The 22,442-nt window shown below is 35.9% G+C and overlaps 1 protein-coding gene across 1 annotated transcript; it reads right to left on the reverse strand.

The window, feature by feature from the left end:
- Window positions 1–7,817: 7,817 nt before the first annotated feature.
- LOC306664091 (serine protease inhibitor Kazal-type 6-like) lies at window positions 7,818–20,168 on the reverse strand (the record flags this gene model as incomplete). Its single annotated transcript, XM_079144803.1, has 5 exons — window positions 7,818–8,052; window positions 8,908–9,023; window positions 11,471–11,545; window positions 17,301–17,323; window positions 20,111–20,168. 5 exons carry the CDS (start codon window positions 20,166–20,168, stop codon window positions 8,007–8,009), a joined length of 318 nt encoding a protein of 105 aa, XP_079000929.1. The 3' UTR covers window positions 7,818–8,006.
- Window positions 20,169–22,442: the final 2,274 nt, after the last annotated feature.

A 22,442-nucleotide genomic window follows, 5' to 3' on the forward strand; every position in this document is an offset into this window, starting at 1 on the left:
ACAAAAAGGAAACTAAGAGGCCAAGTCCATTTATAACAGCATCAAAATGGTGAAAATACTTACTGGGTGCTGTGGCACACACCTGTAATCCTAGTGACTCAGGAAACTGAGCCAGAAGGATCATGAGTTCAAGGCCAGCCTCAGCAACTTAGTGAGACCCTATCTCTACACAAAAAATTAAAAGTACTGAGAATGTTGCTCAGTGGTTCAATTCCTAGTATCAAATAAATACATAAACTTAGTTGAAATTAAAAAGAGGTGGGGATGTAGCTCAGTGGCAGAGTGCCTCTGAATTTAATCCCTAATATTGCAAAAAGGGAAAAAATAAAAATACTTAGAAATAAATGTAATTGAAAATTATAAATCATTGCTGATAGAAACTGGAGAAAACATAAATAACACAAGGAGACATACTCCTCTTTGATTGAAAGACTTATGTTGTTTAACCAAAGGTAATGCCCAAAGTGATCCATGCGACTCCTAGGAGTCACATTATAATGTGTTATTGTTTGCATTCTTTTAGTACACCTTTTATCAGATCTCAAGGGTGCTGTCCTGAGCTAAAATGGGCCATGCAAGGATACTCTTTTATTAGTAAGTCCTAAGTTTTTCACACTAAAGCAGAGGAGATTTGTTCTGTTTCTTTCCTTGTCTCAAACTGCAGAACAGAAATGAACCAACATTTTTAAAGGTTAGAGATATTAGCTCTGAAAGAAAAAACGAAGTCAAAGAAAGACGAGGAAAGCAGCCCTTAGATGCTTAGTTCAGAGTAAGTCAGCCCTTTCCAACACAGACCTTCTTAAGCTAAAGTCGTAGTCCCACCACAAAATTAACCCAATAATACACAGATCAAGAATTATGACAGACTCAGGTCACATTCCTTACATATTTGCTTAAACCTTTGTTGAATATTTCTATTTCTGATGTCCCCATACATATGGGACTAATCCTTCCAATTCAACACTTAAGTCCAAGTCACTGAAATTACTACAATTATATGATATATAGTTTGGAAATATGAGATTTTCCCTAACTATCCTCAGTTTATATTTAGACTCTACAGCTCAGACTATGATTATGGAAAGAAATCACTTAAATCTCTGAATAAGTAGCTAATCCGCAGACACATCAATGTTTATAGCAGCTCAATTCACAATAGCTTGATTGTTGGAACCAACCTAGGTGCCCTTCAACTGATGAATGGATAAAGAAACTGTGGCATATATACACAATGGAATATTTTTCAGCCATAAATAAGAATAATATTATGGCATTTGCAGATAAATGGATGGAACTGGAGAATATCATGCTAAGTGAAATAAGACAATGCCAAAAAAACAAAGACTGAGTGTTTTCCCTGATAAGTGGATGATGATATATAATGGGGGTCGGGGGGTGGGGAGTGAGAGAAGAATGAAGAAACTTTAGATTTAGTGGAAGGAAATGAGAGGGAGGTGGGGTATGAAAAATGGTGGACTGAGACAGACATCATTACCCTATGTACATGTATGATTACATGAATGGTATGAATCTACACCATGCACAACCATAGAAATGAAAATATGTACCCCATTTGTGTACAATGAATCAAAATGCAGTCTGTAAAAATAAAAAAAATTAAAATAGAAGTTTCTGTTTTATAAAATGGGGTTAAAATTCACAGCAGTTACTAAATTTAAATGTGATAATATATATGCTCAGTAAATAGATTTGTTGTCATTATTAGTGATGAGTTAATTCAATTTGTATGTTAGTAACTATTTTCCCTTTCTTTTTAATGTTGTACTTCCTTTTACTTTAGTATGCATTTGTGTGTGTGTGTGTGTGTTTCACTTTGGAAACCTTTACATTGTTGTAGACAGGCGGTTACAATTGGCCTTCACTCAAGCCTCATTGACTTAGAATGCTATTTTCGTTGTGAATGTATCTTTAGAACACCAGGAAGAGGAAAAAAATCTGAAAAAGACGTGACTTGGCACCAATTGGAGTGGGGAAATAAAAATATTTGAGGACAGTTAATGATTATAAGTTTGGTATGATACAATTTTAGCAATGTTCTCATTTTAATCTGAAGTTATAATAATAGATATGGGTGTTCAGATCAAATAAATTATCATTTTATGCTTTGGAGCATGAAGTACAAAACCATAGTTGAAACAGGGTGTTCTGCCCTAGATAACACAAAAATGAGGGGCATAAACTAAATTGCAAATATCTATTGACAAAGTCTCTTGTGTTTTGCCATTAAAATAAACATTTTTAATGAAAATTTTTAAGCGTATAGGAATATTAAAAAATTTTTTACAATGAATACCTGTAAATCTAGATTGAACCACTAACATTTTATATTTATTTTTATTGAACATATTTAAGGTGTATAAAATGCTTTTTTATACACTTACACAGTGAATTAAAATGCTAAGTAGTCAAACAGATTATATCTTAATATTGTTCCATAGCTCTGTGTATGTGTGTGTGTGTGTGTGTGAGTGTGTGTGTTTGTGTGTTAAGAGCACTTAATAGCCATTGTCTTGGCAAATTCTTAGCATCCAAACAAAATAGTTAACTGTAGTTCCCAAAGTGTAACTCGATCCCTAAGACTTATTAATACTAAAAAATTGAAAAGTTTTACACTTTGACTTAATTTCCCCCATTAACTATTATTCTACTCTGTTTCTACTTACTCAATGTTTTTCAAAGATTCCACATGTACTGTATCAATATTCTATCCAACTATCTGTCCATTGATTCATCTTAGATGCAATTCAAAGTAAATTGTCCCGATCAGAACCCTTCTCTCTAATACTTCCTTATGCATGTTATAGTTAACACTTCACTAAATATTTTATGTTAAGGTACTATTCCGGTGGAATTTCCAGGTTTCTCTAAATATATAATCATGTCATCAGCGAACAGGGATAGTTTGAGTTCTTCTTTTCCAATTCGTATCCCTTTAATTTCTTTGGTTTGTCTAATTGCTCTGGCTAGAGTCTCAAGAACGATGTTGAATAGAAGTGGTGAAAGAGGGCATCCCTGCCTTGTTCCAGTTTTTAGGGGGAATGCTTTCAGTTTTTCACCATTTAGAATGATATTAGCCATGGACTTAGCATAAATGGCCTTTACAATGTTAAGGAATGTTCCCACTATCCCTATTTTTTCTAGTGTTTTGAGCATGAAGGGGTGCTGTATTTTATCAAATGCTTTTTCTGCATCTATTGAAATAATCATGTGATTCTTGACTTTGTCTATTGATATGTTGAATTATGTTTATTGATTTCCTGATGTTGAACCAACCTTGCATCCCTGGGATGACACCCACTTGATCATGGTGCACTATCTTTTTAATATGTTTTTGTATGCGATTTGCTAAAATTTTGTTGAGAATTTTTGCGTCGATGTTCATTAAAGATATTGGTCTGAAATTTTCTTTCCTTGATGAGTCTCTGTCTGGTTTAGGTATCAGTGTGATATTGGCTTCATAGAATGAGTTTGGGAGGGTTCCCTCCGCTTCTATTTTATGGAATACTTTGAGAAGTATTGGAATGAGCTCTTCTTTAAAGGTTTTGTAGAACTCGGCTGAGAACCCATCTGGTCCCAGACTTTTCCTTGTTGGTAGGCTTTTGATGACTTCTTCAATTTCAGTACTTGAAATTGGTCTATTTAAATTGTGTATGTCCTCCTTCAGTTTAGGCAATTCATATGTCTCTAGAAACCTGTTGATGTCTTCGAAATTTTCTATTTTGTTGGAGTATAGATTTTCAAAATAGCTTTTAATTATGTTTTGTATTTCAATCCTGTCTGTTGTGATATTTCCTTGTTCATTCCAAATTTTAGTGATTTAGGTTTTCTCTCGTCTTCTCTTTGTTAGAACTCATGAGTGAATTCAGTAAAGTAGCAGGTTACAAGATCAATGCTCATAAATCCAATGCATTTTTATACATAAGTGATGAATCTTCAGAAAGAGAAATTAGGAAAACTACCCCATTCACAATAGCCTGGAAAAAAATAAAATCCTTGGGAATCAATCTCACAAAAGAGGTGAAAGACCTCTACAATGAGAACTATACAACACTAAAGAAAGAAATTAAAGAATACCTTAGAAGATGGAAAGATCTTCCATGATCTTGGATAGGAAGAATTAATATTGTCAAAATGGCCATACTACCAAAAGTGCTATACAGATTCAATGCAATTCCAATTAAAATCCCAATGACTTACCTTACAGAAATAGAGCAAGCAATTATGAAATTCATCTGGAAGAATAAGAAACCCAGAATAGCTAAAGCAATCCTTAGCAGGAAGAGTGAAACAGGGGGTATCGCAATACCAGATCTTCAACTCTACTACAAAGCAATAGTAACAAAAACGGCATGGTATTGGTACCAAAATAGAAAGGTAGATCAATGGTACAGAATAGAGGACACGGACACAAACCCAAATAAATACAATTTTCTCATACTAGACAAAGGGGCCAAAAATATGCAATGGAGAAAAGATAGCCTCTTCAACAAATGGTGCTGGGAGAATTGGAAATCCATATGCAACAGAATGAAACTAAACCCATATCTCTCACCATGCATGAAACTAAACTCAAAATGGATTAAGGACCTCGGAATCAGACCAAAGACCCTGCAGATTATAGAAGAAAAAGTAGGTCCAGATCTTCAACATGTCGGCTTAGGACCAGACTTCCTTAACAGAACTTCCATAGCACAAGAAATAAAAGCAAGAATCAATAACTTGGATAGATTCAAACTAAAAAGCTTTCTCTCAGCAAAGGAAACTATCAGCAATGCGAAGAAAGAGCCTACAGAGTGGGAGAATATCTTTGCCAATCACACTTCAGATAGAGCACTAATCTCCAGAATCTATAAAGAACTCAAAAAACTCTACTCCAAGAATTCAAATAATCCAGTCGACAAATGGGCCAAGGAAATGAATAGACACTTCACAGAAGAAGATCTACAAGCAATCAACAAACATATGGAAAAATGTTCAACATCTCTAGTAATAAGAGAAATGCAAATCAAAACCACCCTAAGATTCCATCTCACCCCAATTAGAATGGCAATTATCAAGAATACGAGCAACAACAGGTGTTGGAGAGGATGTAGGGAGAAAGGTACACTCATACATTGCTGGTGGGGCTGCAAATTAGTGCAGCCACTCTGGAAAGCAGTGTGGAGATTACTTAGAAAAATTGGAATGGACCCTCCATTTGACCCAGCTATCCCACTCCTTGGCCTGTACCCAAAGGACTTAAAATCAGCATACTACAGAGATACAGCCACGTCAATGTTCATAGCTGCTCAATTCACAATAGCCAGACTGTGGAACCAACCTAGATGCCCTTCAATTGATGAGTGGATAAAGAAACTGTGGTATATATATACAATGGAATATTACTCAGCCATAAAGAGTGATAAAATTATGGCATTTGCAGGCAAATGGATGAAATTGGAGAATATCATGCTAAGTGAGATAAGCCAATCTCAAAAAGCCAAAGGACGAATGATATTGCTAATAAGCGGATGATGACACAAAATGGGGGAGAAGGAAGGGTTAGTGTTAGGGTTAGAGTTAGGGTTAGGGAGGGAGGCAAGTATGGAGGAAGGAAGCATCGTATAGAGGGAAAAGAGGGGTGGGAGAGGTGGGGGGAAGGGAAAAATAACAGAATGGATCAAACAACATTGCTCTATGTAAATTTATGATTACACAAATGGTATGCCTTTACGCCATGTACAAACAGAGAAACAACATGTATCCCATTTGTTTACAATAAAATAAAAAATTAAAAAATTAAAAAAAAATTAAAAAAAATGTACTATTCCCAAAATTCCAAATAATTCTCCAGGTCCTTTGAAAAAAAAAGACAAAAGCTTTATTTCCGGCTGGGACTGAGTGAGCAGAGAACCAAGCAGTTCTGCAACCCTCAACCAGGATTGTGGGTAGGACCCAGCTTATAAGGACTAAAACCACAAAGAAGTGGGTGGGGGATGGGGGAGGGCAGGAGAGGCAGTTTCAATCACAAGATATATTTCATGAAGTACAAAAGTACCAAGCTACATTTTCTCAGAAATTACAGTTTTAGTACATTCTCAGAAAAACAAGCTTGCATTAGTTCCATAGTTCAAGGGTATTGTAGGTAAGGTGCAAGTGGGTGAGGGTGGAGGTGTTAGCTTCTATGTGAGTGGGCTCTCGTGGAAGTGGGGGCAACTTCATACAGGGCCAGGCGTCTGAACAAAATGGGAAAAGTCTGGGCTAGTTTTCAAATCAGCCCATAACATTTATAGATTGGGGGGCCGGGAGTACCAGAGATTGAACTCAGGGGCACTCAACTACTGAGCCACATCCCCAGCTCTATTTTGTATTTTATTTAGAGACAGGGTCTCACTGAGTTGCTTAGCATCTCACTTTTGCTGAGGCTGGCTTTGAAATCGAGATCCTCCTGCCTTAGCCTCCTGAGTCACTGGGATTATAGATGTGTGCCACCTCGCCCAGCTTGTTTAGAGTCAAAGCATAAAAAATACAAATGAACACATCCCTGTAACCCAAATTCCTATATTTTGACTACTGATTTTTTTTTTTTTAGCAAATCAGGCATGCTCCCATCTTGAGGACTGTGTTCTAACTTCCCTTTTTTCTCTTCTCCAAGATATTTGCTTGACCAATTCTCTCATCTCCCAGTTTTCCAAGTAAGAGCAATTCTAACCATTTGCTTTAGAACTCACAGGTTACCACCCTTCCCTTGGCATTTCTCTTCCCTTTGAACACAGTCTGCCTGAACTTTGTCTTACCACCTTCAGCACCCTCTTTCCTAGCATGCCACTTACGTGTTTACTATTTTCATTGTTTTTATCTGTTTCTCCCTAATTGTTGAAGGATTGTTGGCCCATCTCACTCCCATCCACAACTACAAGCACTCACAATCAAGTCTGCCTCAAAGTTGATACCCAGTAAATGTTAGCTGACAGAATGCTATTACATTGAAACTGCATCTAGAGAAGTATTCTGTGTACGTTTTCCCAGGAAGATATTATTTATAAAATCATGTTCTACTATAGGAAAGAATCAAAGGAAGTGTTCTCAAGGTTTTCATTTGACTTGCTCAGGATGAGCTAATTTATATATGCAATCTGGGTTTCACAGAACAGAGCCAGCTACAAGGATACTGAGCTGGTTATCAAAAGGGCTCTATTTAACCTTCAGTCTTACTCTAACTGGAGCTGTTTTCTGTGACAGAAAACAAATTAAATTTAGGATTTCTAATATTTATACAGTGTTCTAGTGTCACAATAAAGCTTAAAATTTAGCTTCATTCTCTAAATGTATATTATTTTTTAGATTTTGTGTGTTCATTGGATATTCATTGGGTGTTCACCATGTATCAAATAGTCACTATTTATTGAATATTTAGTCCCCTTTTTTCTATCTTGTAGCTCCTGGGAAGCTGAATACCACATGTTGTTAGATATTATGTGGTCTAAATGTGTTATTCCCAGATACAGGAGGATACTAGGGTCCACAGAGTCCAAATGTTTTGCTTGTATACAAAATATTCCTGAAAGTAGGAAGAACCAACACTATGTGATCTAATTCTTAAAAATTGTGTTTTTAAAAACTGTAAGAATAACATATGGTAATCTTTTCAAAATCTTTCACTATTCTCAAAGAGATTCCAACAATAAAAGAAAAGATAATTTTTCCCATGATTCCACAGTAACCGAATGGTTGATTTAGATTCAAAAAACGGGTCTTTGATGTACTTTTTTGCCACTTCAGTAAGTCCATGCTGTATCTGTGTGCTCTCTCAATCTCTCAAAGAAAGACACAGTTAATGCTTCTGCAGAATTTACTTTATTGACAAGCGAATCATGGTCAACTCCTGAGGATCCAGAGTAGAAGTTGTGTCTTTACAAATTCAAGGGATTCACCAAAGAAAAGTAAAAGCAGAAGGAAAGAAAGATTTGAGAGTTGGCTAGTCAGCATAAAACACTGGCTCTAATTCAGCATTTTCCTTGATACTTTAGGATAATCTTCCCATCACTTTTCCTGAAAAAAAAAAAAAGAAAGACAAATACATCCTCAGTGCAATTTCACAAGTACTCAGCACAAAGGTTGGAAGCAGGCATAACTATGTCATATCATAGTCCATCCAATCATTTCATTCTGTAGATATCCATATCTATTATGCAGCAGAGTTAATTAAATACATTCAGAGGAGACATCTGGCCTAGCATGGGGGAGCATAAGTCTTAAACAAATCTCAGAGTTTTGATAAGCCTCAGATCTTTCAGTACCAATTGTTCCTTCTCTGGGAGGAAATAGATATACAAGTGGAAAAGGCAGAAGTGACAGAAGGAAGAACAGCAAAGAGACTCTTGTCATAGCTGCATCCTGATAGAAGGTGTAAGAAAGTGAACCAAATACTCATGTACTTGGCATTTTCTTGCAGACTGCACATTCAGGACCTCTTATTAATAAGCAACCATTAAGTCAAACTTCATTTTACCCAGTTGACCTTCCTGAGAAAATTCAGTATTAATGAGTTATGTTATCCACCAAAATGTTCATTATGCATTTATGCTTTAAATTCAGAATAAATTAAAATAAGAAGTACCAAAATAATTTAGATGTATATGAGTATAATTTTTTAAATTACCTAAAATGAATCAAAAGTAATAAGAACAGTAAAGTGATTATAATTATTTTCCAATGATTTGTTTTGTTATTTGTTTGTTGTTGCTTTTGACAATGTGTTTTCAATCCATTTGCCTGAGTCTTATTTCTTCAGTCTCTACGGTGAGGAATGAGTAGAACTTTCTAAAATACCTCAAGGAAAGCATCTCAAATCTTGTTCTGTAAGTTTATGCTTGCAAGGACAGGTTTGGTGGGTATGACACTTACACCACTGCCTTACAGAAGGCACATTTATTGCCATATGTCTGGCCATCGGAGCCACAGTGGGGGTTGGATTCCCGAGTACAGAAGACCTTGGGGTCACGGAACTCTCCACAGTCAACCTACAAAGTAAGCACAGTGGCGTTTACATCGGTACCTTCTATCTCAAGGACTGTCCTCAGAATAGAAGCTTTGGACAGCAAACTTAAAATCACACACATATAAATACATAAATATGTAAATATATAGATAAATAGATGCTCACACACTCATATATATGCCACAAATATTATTATACATTATACAGAGAGATATACAGGTATACAGTGGGGTTATACATATATATACAGATATAGATATATACATATATATTTGCAACATACATATATAAATAAATACATAAAAGTCCATATATATGATATATACATATATAAGATATGTACATATATATATGATATATACACATATTTGTGACATATATATGTGTAGTTGGGACATAAGAACTTCCTGAAACAGAAAATCTGCTTACGTAGAATACATTAACTACTATATTGAGACTTTTTCTTTAAGACACAGAATATTCCTTATAAGAAAGACACTATATTATTGCATTCGGGAGTACATTAACAATGGCCAATGTTATAAGTAAGACTTTTTGCTCCAGTATTAAATTACTCCAACTGAGAGCAGGTTTTTGGGTCATTAAATGACATTTTAAAAAACTGTATTGATGTACTCTAATAATACTTTTTCTGCATACTATAAAAACATGGGTGATCCTTGCAAGGGGCCCCCAGACATCATCTAATGTTCTTTTAGTTTTTCCAGTGAATGCAGCATCCACTTATTATCCCTTGAAAACCAGAGTCTAATGTATTTATATTATTTTGTTTCAAAGTCTGGTTATAGAATTTGAATCTTTGTGCCTTCTACAAAAATTCTTTAGTTAGTAATGACTGCTTAAGTTGCTGTGTTTAGAAGAAGTTTGAGGTTGCCTTTGGTCTTGTTAAGACTGTTTTGACTGATTAATAATCATAATAATGGGAAGGAATGATGTCACCTGTGCCACAAATATATCCATTGAGTAACAGCAGTATTTCAAAAGGAGTCTGCATAGTAAGATTCTTTTCAATGCAATGTCCATTTGGTGAATGTTTGTTATGGGAATGAAATTTGTGCCATTTTTTCCAGAGCACTTTCAATATGGGATAGCTTTAAACTGAGTGCCTTCTAATAACAGCTATGTGCAATGAAGTGGCATTTACATGTGAATGGAGGAAACTTGCTTTAGCTCTGTGCTAGTTCCATTAAAATAATGGTCATATTTTTTATCAATTGCTTTATAATATTTAGCTACTTACGTATAGATTACTTCCAGTTGGGCCTAGCAATAACCTTGAGAGGTCAATTGAGTTTTATTTTAATAATCAGTTGAGAGATGGGAATTCTGGTCTTCTGCAAATTTAAGTAGCTTCCCAATGCTTAACCATACTTCTTCTCATGGCTGGTCCAGAATTTCCAACAGTTTACTGTGGTTGATTTCCAATATATTCTCACTGAGAGAATGGAAGACCAACTGTCACTCTGTGCCCCAATCACACTTGTAGTCAGGACATGTGGGTTTCATTAAAATAGCTCATTAGGTCTCACATATAACATAGGATTATCAGTACTACAATTGTACCATTTGGAGTATTCATGATAAATGAATATATTTTAGCTGCTCTTACCACCAATGCAAACAAAATATGAGTACTTATGTGGGATGTTGAATATGTTGACTATGGTCATCTTTTTACTATCCATATATATCTCATGCTGTGTACCTTATACACAACATCATTTATCTAAAAAATAAATATTGGGGAAATATATGAACACTGGGAAAAGGAATCGTTTAAGATGTTAGCAAACCACTATACATTAACACATTTATCTGAAGGTTTGCATGGGAAAATTACAAGTGAAAGAGTCATGCTATTAGGTTAAAAGCATGTATCATTTTTAAAGTACCAAAGGCTTCAAATTGCACATTTTTGTTGAAATTTGGCACTCAGTGCTCTTGAAGTTGGATTGTGTGGAGCTTACCAACTCTGGTCCTTGTTTTTCCCACCACCCTAAAGGATAATCCCATCCTCTCATTCTATTTCCAGAACAGAGAACTTCCTCTTGGGTTTTGAAGTGGAAACAAGGCTGGACAATCTTGAGACCAGTGTAATCCACAGAGTACCTTTAGCTTGAAAGATGATGCATTTTCTATTTAAGTCACTAATGTCCACATTCAGTGTGCTTGATTCCACAAAGAACTGCAAGCTGTGGTATCATCATTGGTATTTTATCACACAGTGCTGGGTGCTGGTCATCCAAAGAAGAATTGTTGTAAACATTATCTCAACAAGCACACAGTCTCATTTGCAATTAGAGAGGCAGAGAAGAGCTCAGATAAGGACAGTGCCAAGCGTGATAACTACCATGGCGGGATCAGCACAGGCAGGGGAGAAGCTGAGCACCAGGCAGCTCCATCTAGCGTCTGAAGACAGTGAGCAAAGTACATGAGAAAGTCTCTTACTTGAAAGAGACGGCTCCTTAAGGCAACTTTCCCTGCCAGTCGGCCCTCTGATCTTGTGATCCAGCCTCTTTTGTCCTTTAGAAAGCAAATATGGAAGAGGCACTTGGGGAGAGCATCCACTTTGAGAGCCTCCAGACCCCGCCTCCCTCCTGAAGCCCACTTGTAATCCCTTCTCCTGTCCCCTAGAAAGAGGACCAGAAGGGAGAAGAACTTCAGTATATCAAATCAAATCAATCGGCATAATTCCTATGAACCGATACATTTCATTCTTTTAAGTTGTAGTGGCCTGCAGCCAACTGAGAATCTGGCTACAGTACGTTCTGCTACTGATTATGTGTGCCATGCTACGTGAAGCACTCGATGCTGGCGCCTCAACTTTCTTAGCCAAAAAAACAAACAAACCAAAGAACACTGGACCTGCCTCATTCCCAGGTTCCCAGAGTTGTCATAGGAGTCAAAGTTGGTCGTGTAAGAGTTGTAGACAGTCATTGTGGATGATCTGAAGTGGTTCTGGATTAGAAGAGTACACAGTAACCTTCTCACTGGAAGTCTTTCCTCACTGAATCTGAAAGGCATCCACAGCTCATTCGAAATGGACTGTCCATGAGACTATGTGTTCTCTAATGGCCCTCTTCGGTTTAATGGTCCAAGATTCAGCAGTGTCTACTTTTAGTGAAGTGGCTTAAATAAACCTCTCATGTCCTTAGTTCTTCAGTTGGGTGAGAGAAATAGTAACCCTGGCCAAATGCTTCCTCTTTTACATCTAGAGAGCTCTCTGTATTCCTGTGCAAATGTTAGCATGGTGACTGGGGACAGAAGAGGTGCCCTTCTGTGGGCCCAAGGGATTGGGGAAGATGATAGATAAATGCCTCTGCAGAGTTACACAGAAATCCCTTCCGTGAGGCAGAGTGACACTAGAGAATATCAGAGTAGAAAGAAAACACAGTTCTCACAAACTGGGGAGAAGTAGATTAAGATTTCCTAATGTCATGCTTTTCCTCTGCTAGAATTTCTCTTCCTCTTTTATATTTTTATTTTGGAGTCCTTTAAATAGAACCCAAACAACTGGCTCCTCAGTAGAAATCAAAGCAGGTCTGGACTGTGGGTGACAGGAGGATTACCTTTTCTCCTTTAACGTTTCATGCATGAGACAGAAGACCCAGGAGGTCTGAAATCCACCTGAATCTAATTAAAATACCCCTAATGCTTCTGGAATGTTAGGGTTGTCCTAATGGATGGAATTAGAGTGACCTGGGTTTGAATGTTGCTTCCCTCATTAATTGTTGAAATACTTTATTATTCTAAGTTTAAATTTCTATATTCAACACAGGACTGAGAATACCTTTTAGGATTATCATAATGTCATGATAAGTCCTATAAAAACACTTTGTAAAATATCAAGTACCATGTGGAAGATTTCTATCATAAACACCAGCAATGTAAATTGTATCACACTCCAGAATTTCTGGAGCCCATTATTGCTCATCCTATTTTAATGATACTTGTTGTATTTTGTGTTTTTTAGATGGTGTTGAATTTAACAAGAAATTCCATTTATTATCTGGTATTACAGCTTTGAGACTGGCCTAACTCGCAGGAATGATATTTAGTATCAGCCTGACCCCTTGTGGTTCCTCAAAGAACTGTAGCTTTTAAAACATCAGAATGGAGGGACCCTTTCCAGTATCCGTAGAAATAAAAAAAAAAAAAAAACATTGATTTAGTTGGAAAATTGAACTTATGTGGTCACCAACCAAACCAACTAAAGACTTGCGATCATTAATATTTTGATCCAGTTTTCTAGATTTACAAAAAAGAAAAAAAATAAAACAGTGAAAATTGCCATGACAAGTACACACGCACGCACATATAGGCAACACACACACACACACACACACACAGGCGTTGGGTGTAGGATGACATCTCTTTTCCCTTTGCTTAAAAACACTACCTTTGTGACTAAATCGACTCCATCCTTTGCCCGACCAGTTTTCCTAACCCTCTAATCCTTCTCTGCCTTGACATGCCCTCCAACTGCTCCCCAATCTCTTCAACTCTGCTGAAACTGTTCTTAAAAAGATGCCTTTCAGACTACCCCTACTATTTATGAAACGTTCATGATTCCCTAGGGTATGTACTTCTAAAATGTCTTTATTACTCCTTCCTTTGAAAAACTCTTTGTGGTTTTTGTAATATATCATTTCTCTGGTTCCCCAACAATTTTTCTCTTTTTTAAAAATACTTTTGTCCCTCTTTGGTATTAATCATGTTAATTTTCAAGATAATTTGATAAGCTTGATTTTCTCTAAGAACATGTATTTTCCAAAATAATACTGATAAATCCCAGACTTTTTTCCTTGAATTTCATCAATACCTCAAACTCTAATTCTAAATTGTCATAGTATATAACATCTGTAGTCCAAAATTTGATTCAGTCTTAACACGTATTTATATTCAAAATATAACTCTGTATCTGTCCCTCTAAACTAGTTTTGCTTTCTATTTTTTTCCATTTTTTATGAGAGCATCATTCTTTAGATTCCTCAGGCGACCCTAAGTCTGAATCATTGCCATTTCTTGCCTCTTATAAATTTTCTTTTGTATGTTTTCGCCTCAATAAGACTGATTTCAAATTTACTACCTTAACCAACTCTCAGCATTACTTCTCTGAACTGATTGATACAGTAAGTTCTGCTCTCTGCCTCCTTCTCCTCGTAGATACAAATCTTTCTTATGTGGCGAAAAGTTATTTTATACTCTTGTTTTTGTCATGTTATTGCTTAAGAAATGAGGATGATAATCACAATCTCATATTTGTTTAGATATTTACAGAGCTCAAAGCTCTTTTCCATGACCTTCTATTGCTGCTTAAAGCCCGGTGGGTCATGTGGCTCCAGTGTTCCTGGGGTGTTGGTTTCCCAGCTGCTCTGCTGCTGGCCGACGAACCAGTCATGTCCTCTTTCTGAGGCATTGGTTTTCTTATCTCTAGCTAAGTTATAGATAATGAATAACATCTCCAGACCATATTAATATATCTGCAAACTCACCAATTTTAAGTAAAATCAAGGCAACTAGCACCATTCAAGAGCCCTAAACTGATTCTAATCATGAAGCGTTGTTTTTACTAATTTTTTTTATTAAAATTCACCACTATTTATCTTTAAAAAACAAACAAGAATAAACATTTATTCTAGGAAACATTGTAACAGAATATATTCACAAATCATTGCCTTTGACTATGTTTGCTCTGTTTGTTCCAATCCAGACTATTCATCTAAACAACACTTTAAGGATATGGTTCCCAAACACAGAGCCTGGTAGGAAAATAGAAAACATTAAAAGCAATGTAGTCAGTAACTAAAAAAAAAAAATTATTCAGTTCAAAGAACTATCTTTCCGAGAATGTCTTTCAAACTTTTTGATGTTGTCCCACAATTTCTTTAATGAAATGCTTGCTATGATAAATAGTAGTTTTATTTTACTGTCCTTATTAATATGTTACTTAAGGAACCTACTTGGCAAATGAAAGTCTTTGCCAAATATGAGTCATTTACATTTATAGGGAAAACTTTATTGGAACATGAATTCCCAAGCTCTGGGAACATGTTCTCTGTTTACCATGAACAATCTTTTTGGAAGAATGTGAAATGTTCAAAGGTCTATAATTTAGGTTGCTAACTATAATCTCCCATCAGATGATTCATCATGGATAGAATTCTTGGCATGTGAAAAATGACTTGAGTGTTAGAGACGGACTTCCTTTCCTCTTGTCTGAACCTGACTTGAGTGGGCATGCTCCTACCGTGAAATTCCTTTCCTGCCCCAGTCTCCTTCCAGTCACACAAAAGAGAAAGGGTAGCCCTGCCATGATCAGAAAGGGAGGAACCTTCCCTGTCCTTTATATTTAAGTAGAGGAAAGACAGCAGCCTTGACAGCTCAGGCTAGGTTCATAGTGATTCAAATATTTAGTGGAGGAAAAGGTTTTAGAAACCATTGAACCTGCACCTTCATCTTAAAGATGTGGCCAAGGCAAAGGGAGAGAAAGCATTACCCAAATCATACAGCAAGTGAGTATTTGAGTTGGAATTCATCTGGCTCCAAATTCAGTGCTTCCCTGTACAGATTTCTACTTGTAACCTAAAGAAAGAACTCAGATTTTATTCTGCGTGAGTGTCACCTGGATGATTATTTAGAATGAAGATCCAAACTCCCTTGCTTCTGCAATTATTGTTCCATGTCTTGTAGAAGGATCTACAACATCTGGAAAACATCGCAAGTGACCCTGAAGCAAAGAAACTATAAGACTTTGGCCTATCCAAAGGAATAAAATCAGTAAATAGTGGATTTTACATGAACATTAGAAAACATAATTAAAATTCTGAGCAATGAAAGTCCAAAGAAGGGAAGTGACTTGTATGTTAATGAGAAAACTGGGATTATATTTTATGTTTCTTAGATATACCTTGTATTTATTATCACCATATTTCATTACCCAATAGGATATGAAACACGTTGGCTGAGTTTTAAGCCCTTTTCTTCTGCATTTGCATTTATATTGAAGATAGACTTGCTACTATACTTCTTTAAATACAGTAAGTCAATTTTAAGGTACAGCAATACAAACACACATATACAAATGTGTTACCACAGGTAGCTAATAGTAAAGTATCACTAATTATAAGATGCATCTTAATTTCCAAGATGATAAATTTGAGTCAAACAAAGTCTTGTGCAATATAATGGATATATCAGGGTTGGAAAATATTTTTCAACTTCTTTGCTAACTTCAGTAAGTTGGCAGTAGTGTCTGGAAAATTTGATGCCAAAAGTTCTTGGATATACCAAGGCTAAACAAAAACTAGTGTCACATGCCTATAATCCCAGTACTCAAGGGGCTTTAGCAGGAGGATTGTGAGTTTTGGTTCAGCCTGGGAAACTTAGCAAGATTCTGTCTCAAAATAAAAAGAACTGGGGATGTATCTCAGCAGTAGAGTGTCCCAGGTTCATTTCACACTATTGAGAAACAAAGCAAAAAAAAAAAAAACAAACAAAAAGTAGTGCCCAGATCATTGTGGGCACAGAGCAGGACTGGCAGAGAGGACAGCACTTATTTGTGTCAGTTTTTAATAACTAGATGGCAAAGGGTAGAAAAACTTGTTGAATTAAGTTGAAAGGAAAAAAGTCTAACGATGAAAACAAATTGTGAGCATTCCAATTTTTAACCCAAAATTGTGTTTAAAATATGAGTGTGCCAGTCTGTGTATTCTCAATACGGAACATTAATATTAAACAAGTTCTCTCTCTACTTTCGGTTCTTATTTCTAACACTGAAATGATACCTCTGTCTTAACTCCTCCAGAGGCTAATGACAAATCAATAAGTAATCCACATGTAACTTTTTTAGTTTCTCACATACTTTCATAGAGTTTATGCAATTTATATATAATTTTAATTCTAGGAAGTGAATAATAATATCCCTTTTCTTTAATTATGGAAATTGCTGCTCAGAGAACCTATGCAACTTGCCCATCCAAGATTGTATAATGAAATCAGTGATAGAGCATGAATTTTATCTTTCATCCTATTTTTTATTTATATGCATACTACTCTGACAATATGTAAGAAAGCATACATAGGATCTTTTAAATTTAAAATAGTGTATTCATAGAAAGATGGTAGTTTTAAAAAAATCATCATTTCAGCTGATTTCTGCATTGGGCCTGTCTGCTCACTGTTTTGCTCTTTCACATCATAGTCAAACCTTTTTGGCTAGAGAATACCAACCAAGCACCTTCCAGGTCAGAAAAAATAGACAAAACTAAGCACTGACCTGTCTTCCTTGGCTGAAGACACCTGAAAAAAAGTATAAAATACAAAAATTATAAATACAAACAATAATTTATGAATGTGCAGAAGTAAGATTTGCAAACTTAAGAAATCCTCAATACCTGTTCCTAGTTCATGGCCATCTCAAGAAGTCATGGCATGTAGTTTAAATGTTTATACCTGCTCACATTTTAGGGAGGGAGCAGTAGAAACTTGGAAGGTTATGTTACAAGGACATGGGCCATGAAGGGTCAATATTTGTTAGCGGTTAGGATCGGGTGGGAGAAAATGGTCTAAGAATCTGGAGATTTCTGTGACAATACTGACCCTGTCATTAATATGCTGTGGGGATGGATTTATCATCTTTGGTATCATTTTGCAGAAGCTGGCTTGGAAAGTCTCCTCTAACATTAGTATTCCCAAATTCAGTCCATGCAGTTCCTCCACAAAGCCTTTGTTACTGGCAGTTGGAGAGTCCATTGTTTGTTGAGCTCAGAACTAAAGTTTAAGCCAGTAAATGGTAGAGACCAACTCATTCCCTTCTCTAGATCTCATTCTCCTTTCACATTTCTCTAAATTCCTGAAAGAAGAAAACAATTCATATATGCAGTCTTGTTTCTCTTCCTCGTCTTCCTTCTGACCTAATGTGCAGGACTTTAGATTGTGAACAATTAGTTCAGATTTTAAAATACTGAGATAATAAAACTCCTAGGTGTAATCTTGATACAGGCTGCTGGACTTGATCACTTCTGTGGAACTCCTAGTACAGCAACACCTCTCACGTGTACATCAAGACCACCTCAGGAGGAAGTATGGATGAACATAATGCATCTCCAATGCTGGCCAGCACTTAGAGGAGGACAGCTTGAAGTGCAATCTCTGTTGATGAGGATAAGGAGGGAACAGGACTTTTAAATTTGAAAGGCAATAGCTAATCATTTCCAGTAGTGTTTCCCAACCTCATGAATTCAAAACTAGCAGAGTAGGTAGTTATTAAACACACTGGTTCTTTGGACAATCCCTTGAAAATTCCATGATGTAAAACCAGATAGGATCTGTGAGTCTATATTTTGATAAATACTTCCAGTGATTTGTATGGCTGGGGAAAATTACTATAATTAATAGTCATTTCTCTATGTGCAAATATAAATTTAATTATGACAATAGTAAAAAACATTTGTTGAACACTTCCTAAGCCCCATCTGCTTTGTTAAGCACTTTTCATGCATTTTTCTTATTTAGTTCCCCAAAGAGAGGTGATACTTTCATATCCCCATTTTATATATGAGAAAAATGAGGCTCAAAAAGTCACAAAGCCATAAAATGGAAATACCTAGACTGAAAAATCACATCTCTCTGTTTCAACAGTTTGACTGTTAAGCACAATGTCCTCCCAATAATAGTATGTTTATGAAGTACTCATGCTTTGATAAATATGGTAAATAAGTCTATCATGTACAATTAACGATCAGTTCATCTTGTAAGAGAAGCAATAAGAAACATTAACTGATTTTAGGAACTGTCTTTGCAACTAAATTTTAACCTAGTCAAGTCAATTTTTTTCTCCCATATCGGTAATTGATTGAACTACTCATTAAAGTTATTTGACATTAGTAGTCATATTTAATCCATAACATCACAGGAATTCTTTATCTGGTTCTTTTCATATTTTATGTGTATTTGTTTATGTAAACATGACCAGCTACTGTGGGCAATGGCTTCTCCAGCAGCTAAGTCTCATTGAAAAATTGGTTCTAGATGTCCAAGCCATTTAAAATCTTTTATACACCAAAATTCATCTGCTATTATCACGGAAAACAAAGGATCATAGATGGAAGTTCCCAGGGTTTAGTCCCATTTCTAGTATTTTATACAAGAAAGAATATCTCATAGAGTTGAGACATTTCTCCAGTTGACAGTTGCTTGTAGAAGAGATGGGACTAGACCTTGGGTCTGGACACCCTAGTGAACACTTCATCTACCCAAACATAGTAGATTAGACTGAGAAGGAAGGAAAAATAGATACAAATGGTCCTGTCCATTCAGATAGTCCTGATACCTAGAAACCTTTTTTATCTCTAGAGGAAAAGAAATCATCTTGAAGTATGATTGTCTTCGAAATCCCTCTGTTGTTAAAATTTACAGCTGTTGTTCATTAAGGTGGCAGATATATTCCCCTGCTTAAAAAGTTTTTTAATTCACAAAGAATGTTTCTGCATTCTGAGGTTCAGTAACATCTTTTCTTTTCATGGATTTCCTTGAAAATTTTTTATTTCTCCCTTATTCAATTTTAGTTTTTTGAGTCCCTTGGTAATAATAACTAAGAACACAAAAGCTTTCCTTTGTCTTAGAAAGCCAAGATTAAAATTAAGGCAAATATTTAAAGCAATTATCCATCCTGCAGACTAGTTCTTTGAAGCAAGCATCAACTGTGATGTCTAGAAGATCTGGATTCAAATTACAAATTCTATTTACTAGTTGCAAATTCTCTGACAATTTTCTACACTTCTCTGTGCCACAGTTTCTTATATGTAAAACAGGGATCTGAACTCCTAGCTGCAATATTGGAGATGATACATAACAGTCCTTAGTACATGTCTAGAATAGAGTACATGCTCAATAGATGGCAATTCTTTTTCACCATTATCACATCATCATTTTCATCATCACAATCATTATCATCATCACTGTGATGATCTATCCTAATGTCTTTCATATCAAAATTGTTAGAATTTTGAAACATGGCGGAGAAGTACTCTTTTTATCTTCAATTCAGTATAAATATGGGATCTTAATTTTAAGAAAACAACTCACCTGAGAAAAAGCAGAAAAGAGCGAGAGACAGAAGCAGAAAGACACCTGATATTTTCATGGTGTCAATTGGCTCACTCAGATCAAGACTGCTTTGTTCAGCTTAGGTTCTTTGTCAAGACACTTCTCAGAAAGCACTACAACACAGGCTCAGACATTTATATAGACAGGATAAAGGGAGTTGAGATCTCCACCTTCTTTTATAAAAATCACTTTCTAAAGCCATATGCAGTCCCACATACTTTAGGCATTTATGAAAAAATGCTCCATGCACCCCATCCATCTTAACAATTAGAACAATTATGTGAGTCGCACCTTAGATCTTATTAATAGAGGATGTCATTTTCTACCAGTAGTTTACATTTTCCTAACAACTGATACATCCTCCTTGTTCTTCCCTCTAAAGGCTTCATTACATTAAAGCGATGACTCACAGGTGAAGCTGCACTTGCTCCATATGTCTCTTTCAGACAGGACCTACGTGTCCAGATGAGTAACTACAGGGAATGGAATCCCTTGGGTGTAACTTGGATTTCAGAGTCCCAGTCATACAAGTTGTACCTAAAAGAGAGAGGAATTCGACCTTGTCACCAGAACGTCATCAGAACAAGCATATTCTGGGAAGGAATCAGCTTGTTAATTTTAAATCATTATTGCAATCAAAGGCCAGTGCTTTCCAATTTTTGAGTCAAAATGAATGCATTATTTTTACTTTGTTGGATATTATTTCAAAAATTACTGAATTGAATATCTGAAATACATATTTAATATTTCCATTTATTGTACAAAATAAAAATTAATTAGCTAAGATAAAAGTCCTTAAATTTCACCTTCTTAGAAAGTTAGATGAGTTTCATAACCACAATGGCCAATTTGATCATACGATGGATCACACAATGGAAAACCAGTACTTTCTTTGCAGGGAACAAAGAAATAAAAAGAAGGAATAGTTAGAGCCATAGCTGGAAAGTCTGTCTTGAGACATAAACTGCCTTTTAACATGTCATACGTAACAACATAACAAGCTAAAATATAGGAAGATTACATAAAATGTGCCCAAGTGAAATACAAGTCATTAAGTTATACAACTAAATAATTGCTTTTCTTTTATTTGCTTTGAGAAAACATATACATGGTTTATAGTGTTCCTTTACCTTGGGACATTTGTTTTGTTTTTGGAAATTAGCTATTTTTAGAAATTTTAATTTGATGTATCAAAATATTTAGGACAAAGGACAGGGGACGGAGCTCAATGGAGAAGCTCTTGCCTAGGATGCAGGATGCCCTGAGTTCAATCCCCAGCATTAAAAAACAAAATACTTTCAATATTTAGAGTGAATTTTATGTTTTCAAAATGGGGAAATGTTTTATTGTGTTTGATAATAAAGCAATATATTATGGCTTTGATCAAAATGAAGTGTGACTGTGATAAAAAAAAAATGTCCTTTTCATTGCTTTTCTGACAATTAAAAAAATAAATAAATCAATAGAACACCTGAGCAGGACTAAGGATGTTGCGCAGTGGTAGGGAAAGCACTTGCCTAGTCTTCATGAGACCCTGGGATTGATCGCCAGTGCTACAAAAACAGACAAAACAAAAACACATGCACATAAATGGTAGAGGAAAGAAGGGAGAGAGGACCACAGGTGGAAAAGTGAAGAAAGGCCGGAGGATGGAGAGAAAACTTATGCTTAGCAAATTCTAAAATAGGTTTCAAGCAAAGGTGTGGTGATCTCTCTTTCTCTCTCTCACACACACACAACCTGAGTTACCCCTTCAGAAAGTCTGGGGTCAGATGTTAGACACTAAATGCTTTGAAGAAACTAATGAACAACCTTAAAAACAATATCTAAATTTTTCAAATGTTAGTGGGATGAGACATCTAGGGGTAATTGGAAAAATAATAGTGACAAATGCTTAAAGAAAGCTGTGAAAATGTCAAACAACAGTTGTACAATTTTACCTACTTGAGAGGCTCTTTATTTTCTCATTAAATGAGACAGTGTAAGAAACAGTTTTTTGAAACAGAAACATTACATGGCGTTGGTTTGAGTGATGCCTCTACCTTCCTTCTCCTCCTTCCTATCCTATCATTTCCAACATTTCCTCCTCTCTTTTTCCATCTCCTTTTCCATCCTGTGACTACCCTGGATAGGGTCAGTCTAATGATAATCTCATGCCCAAAGTAGCAACAGTTTGAAAGCATCAGCCAATAATGAAAAGCAATGTCACAGTGGTAAGTGGACATGTTTCATCATAAAATTCCTGGTGGCATTTTCTGTTTAATTTCTGTTTGAACCTTTTCCCCTCTTCCCAAAGTTTCATTTTTAGTTG

This window comes from Sciurus vulgaris (genome assembly GCF_902686455.1).
Source record: "Sciurus vulgaris genome assembly, chromosome: 6".
NCBI classification, from domain to species: domain Eukaryota; kingdom Metazoa; phylum Chordata; class Mammalia; order Rodentia; family Sciuridae; genus Sciurus; species Sciurus vulgaris.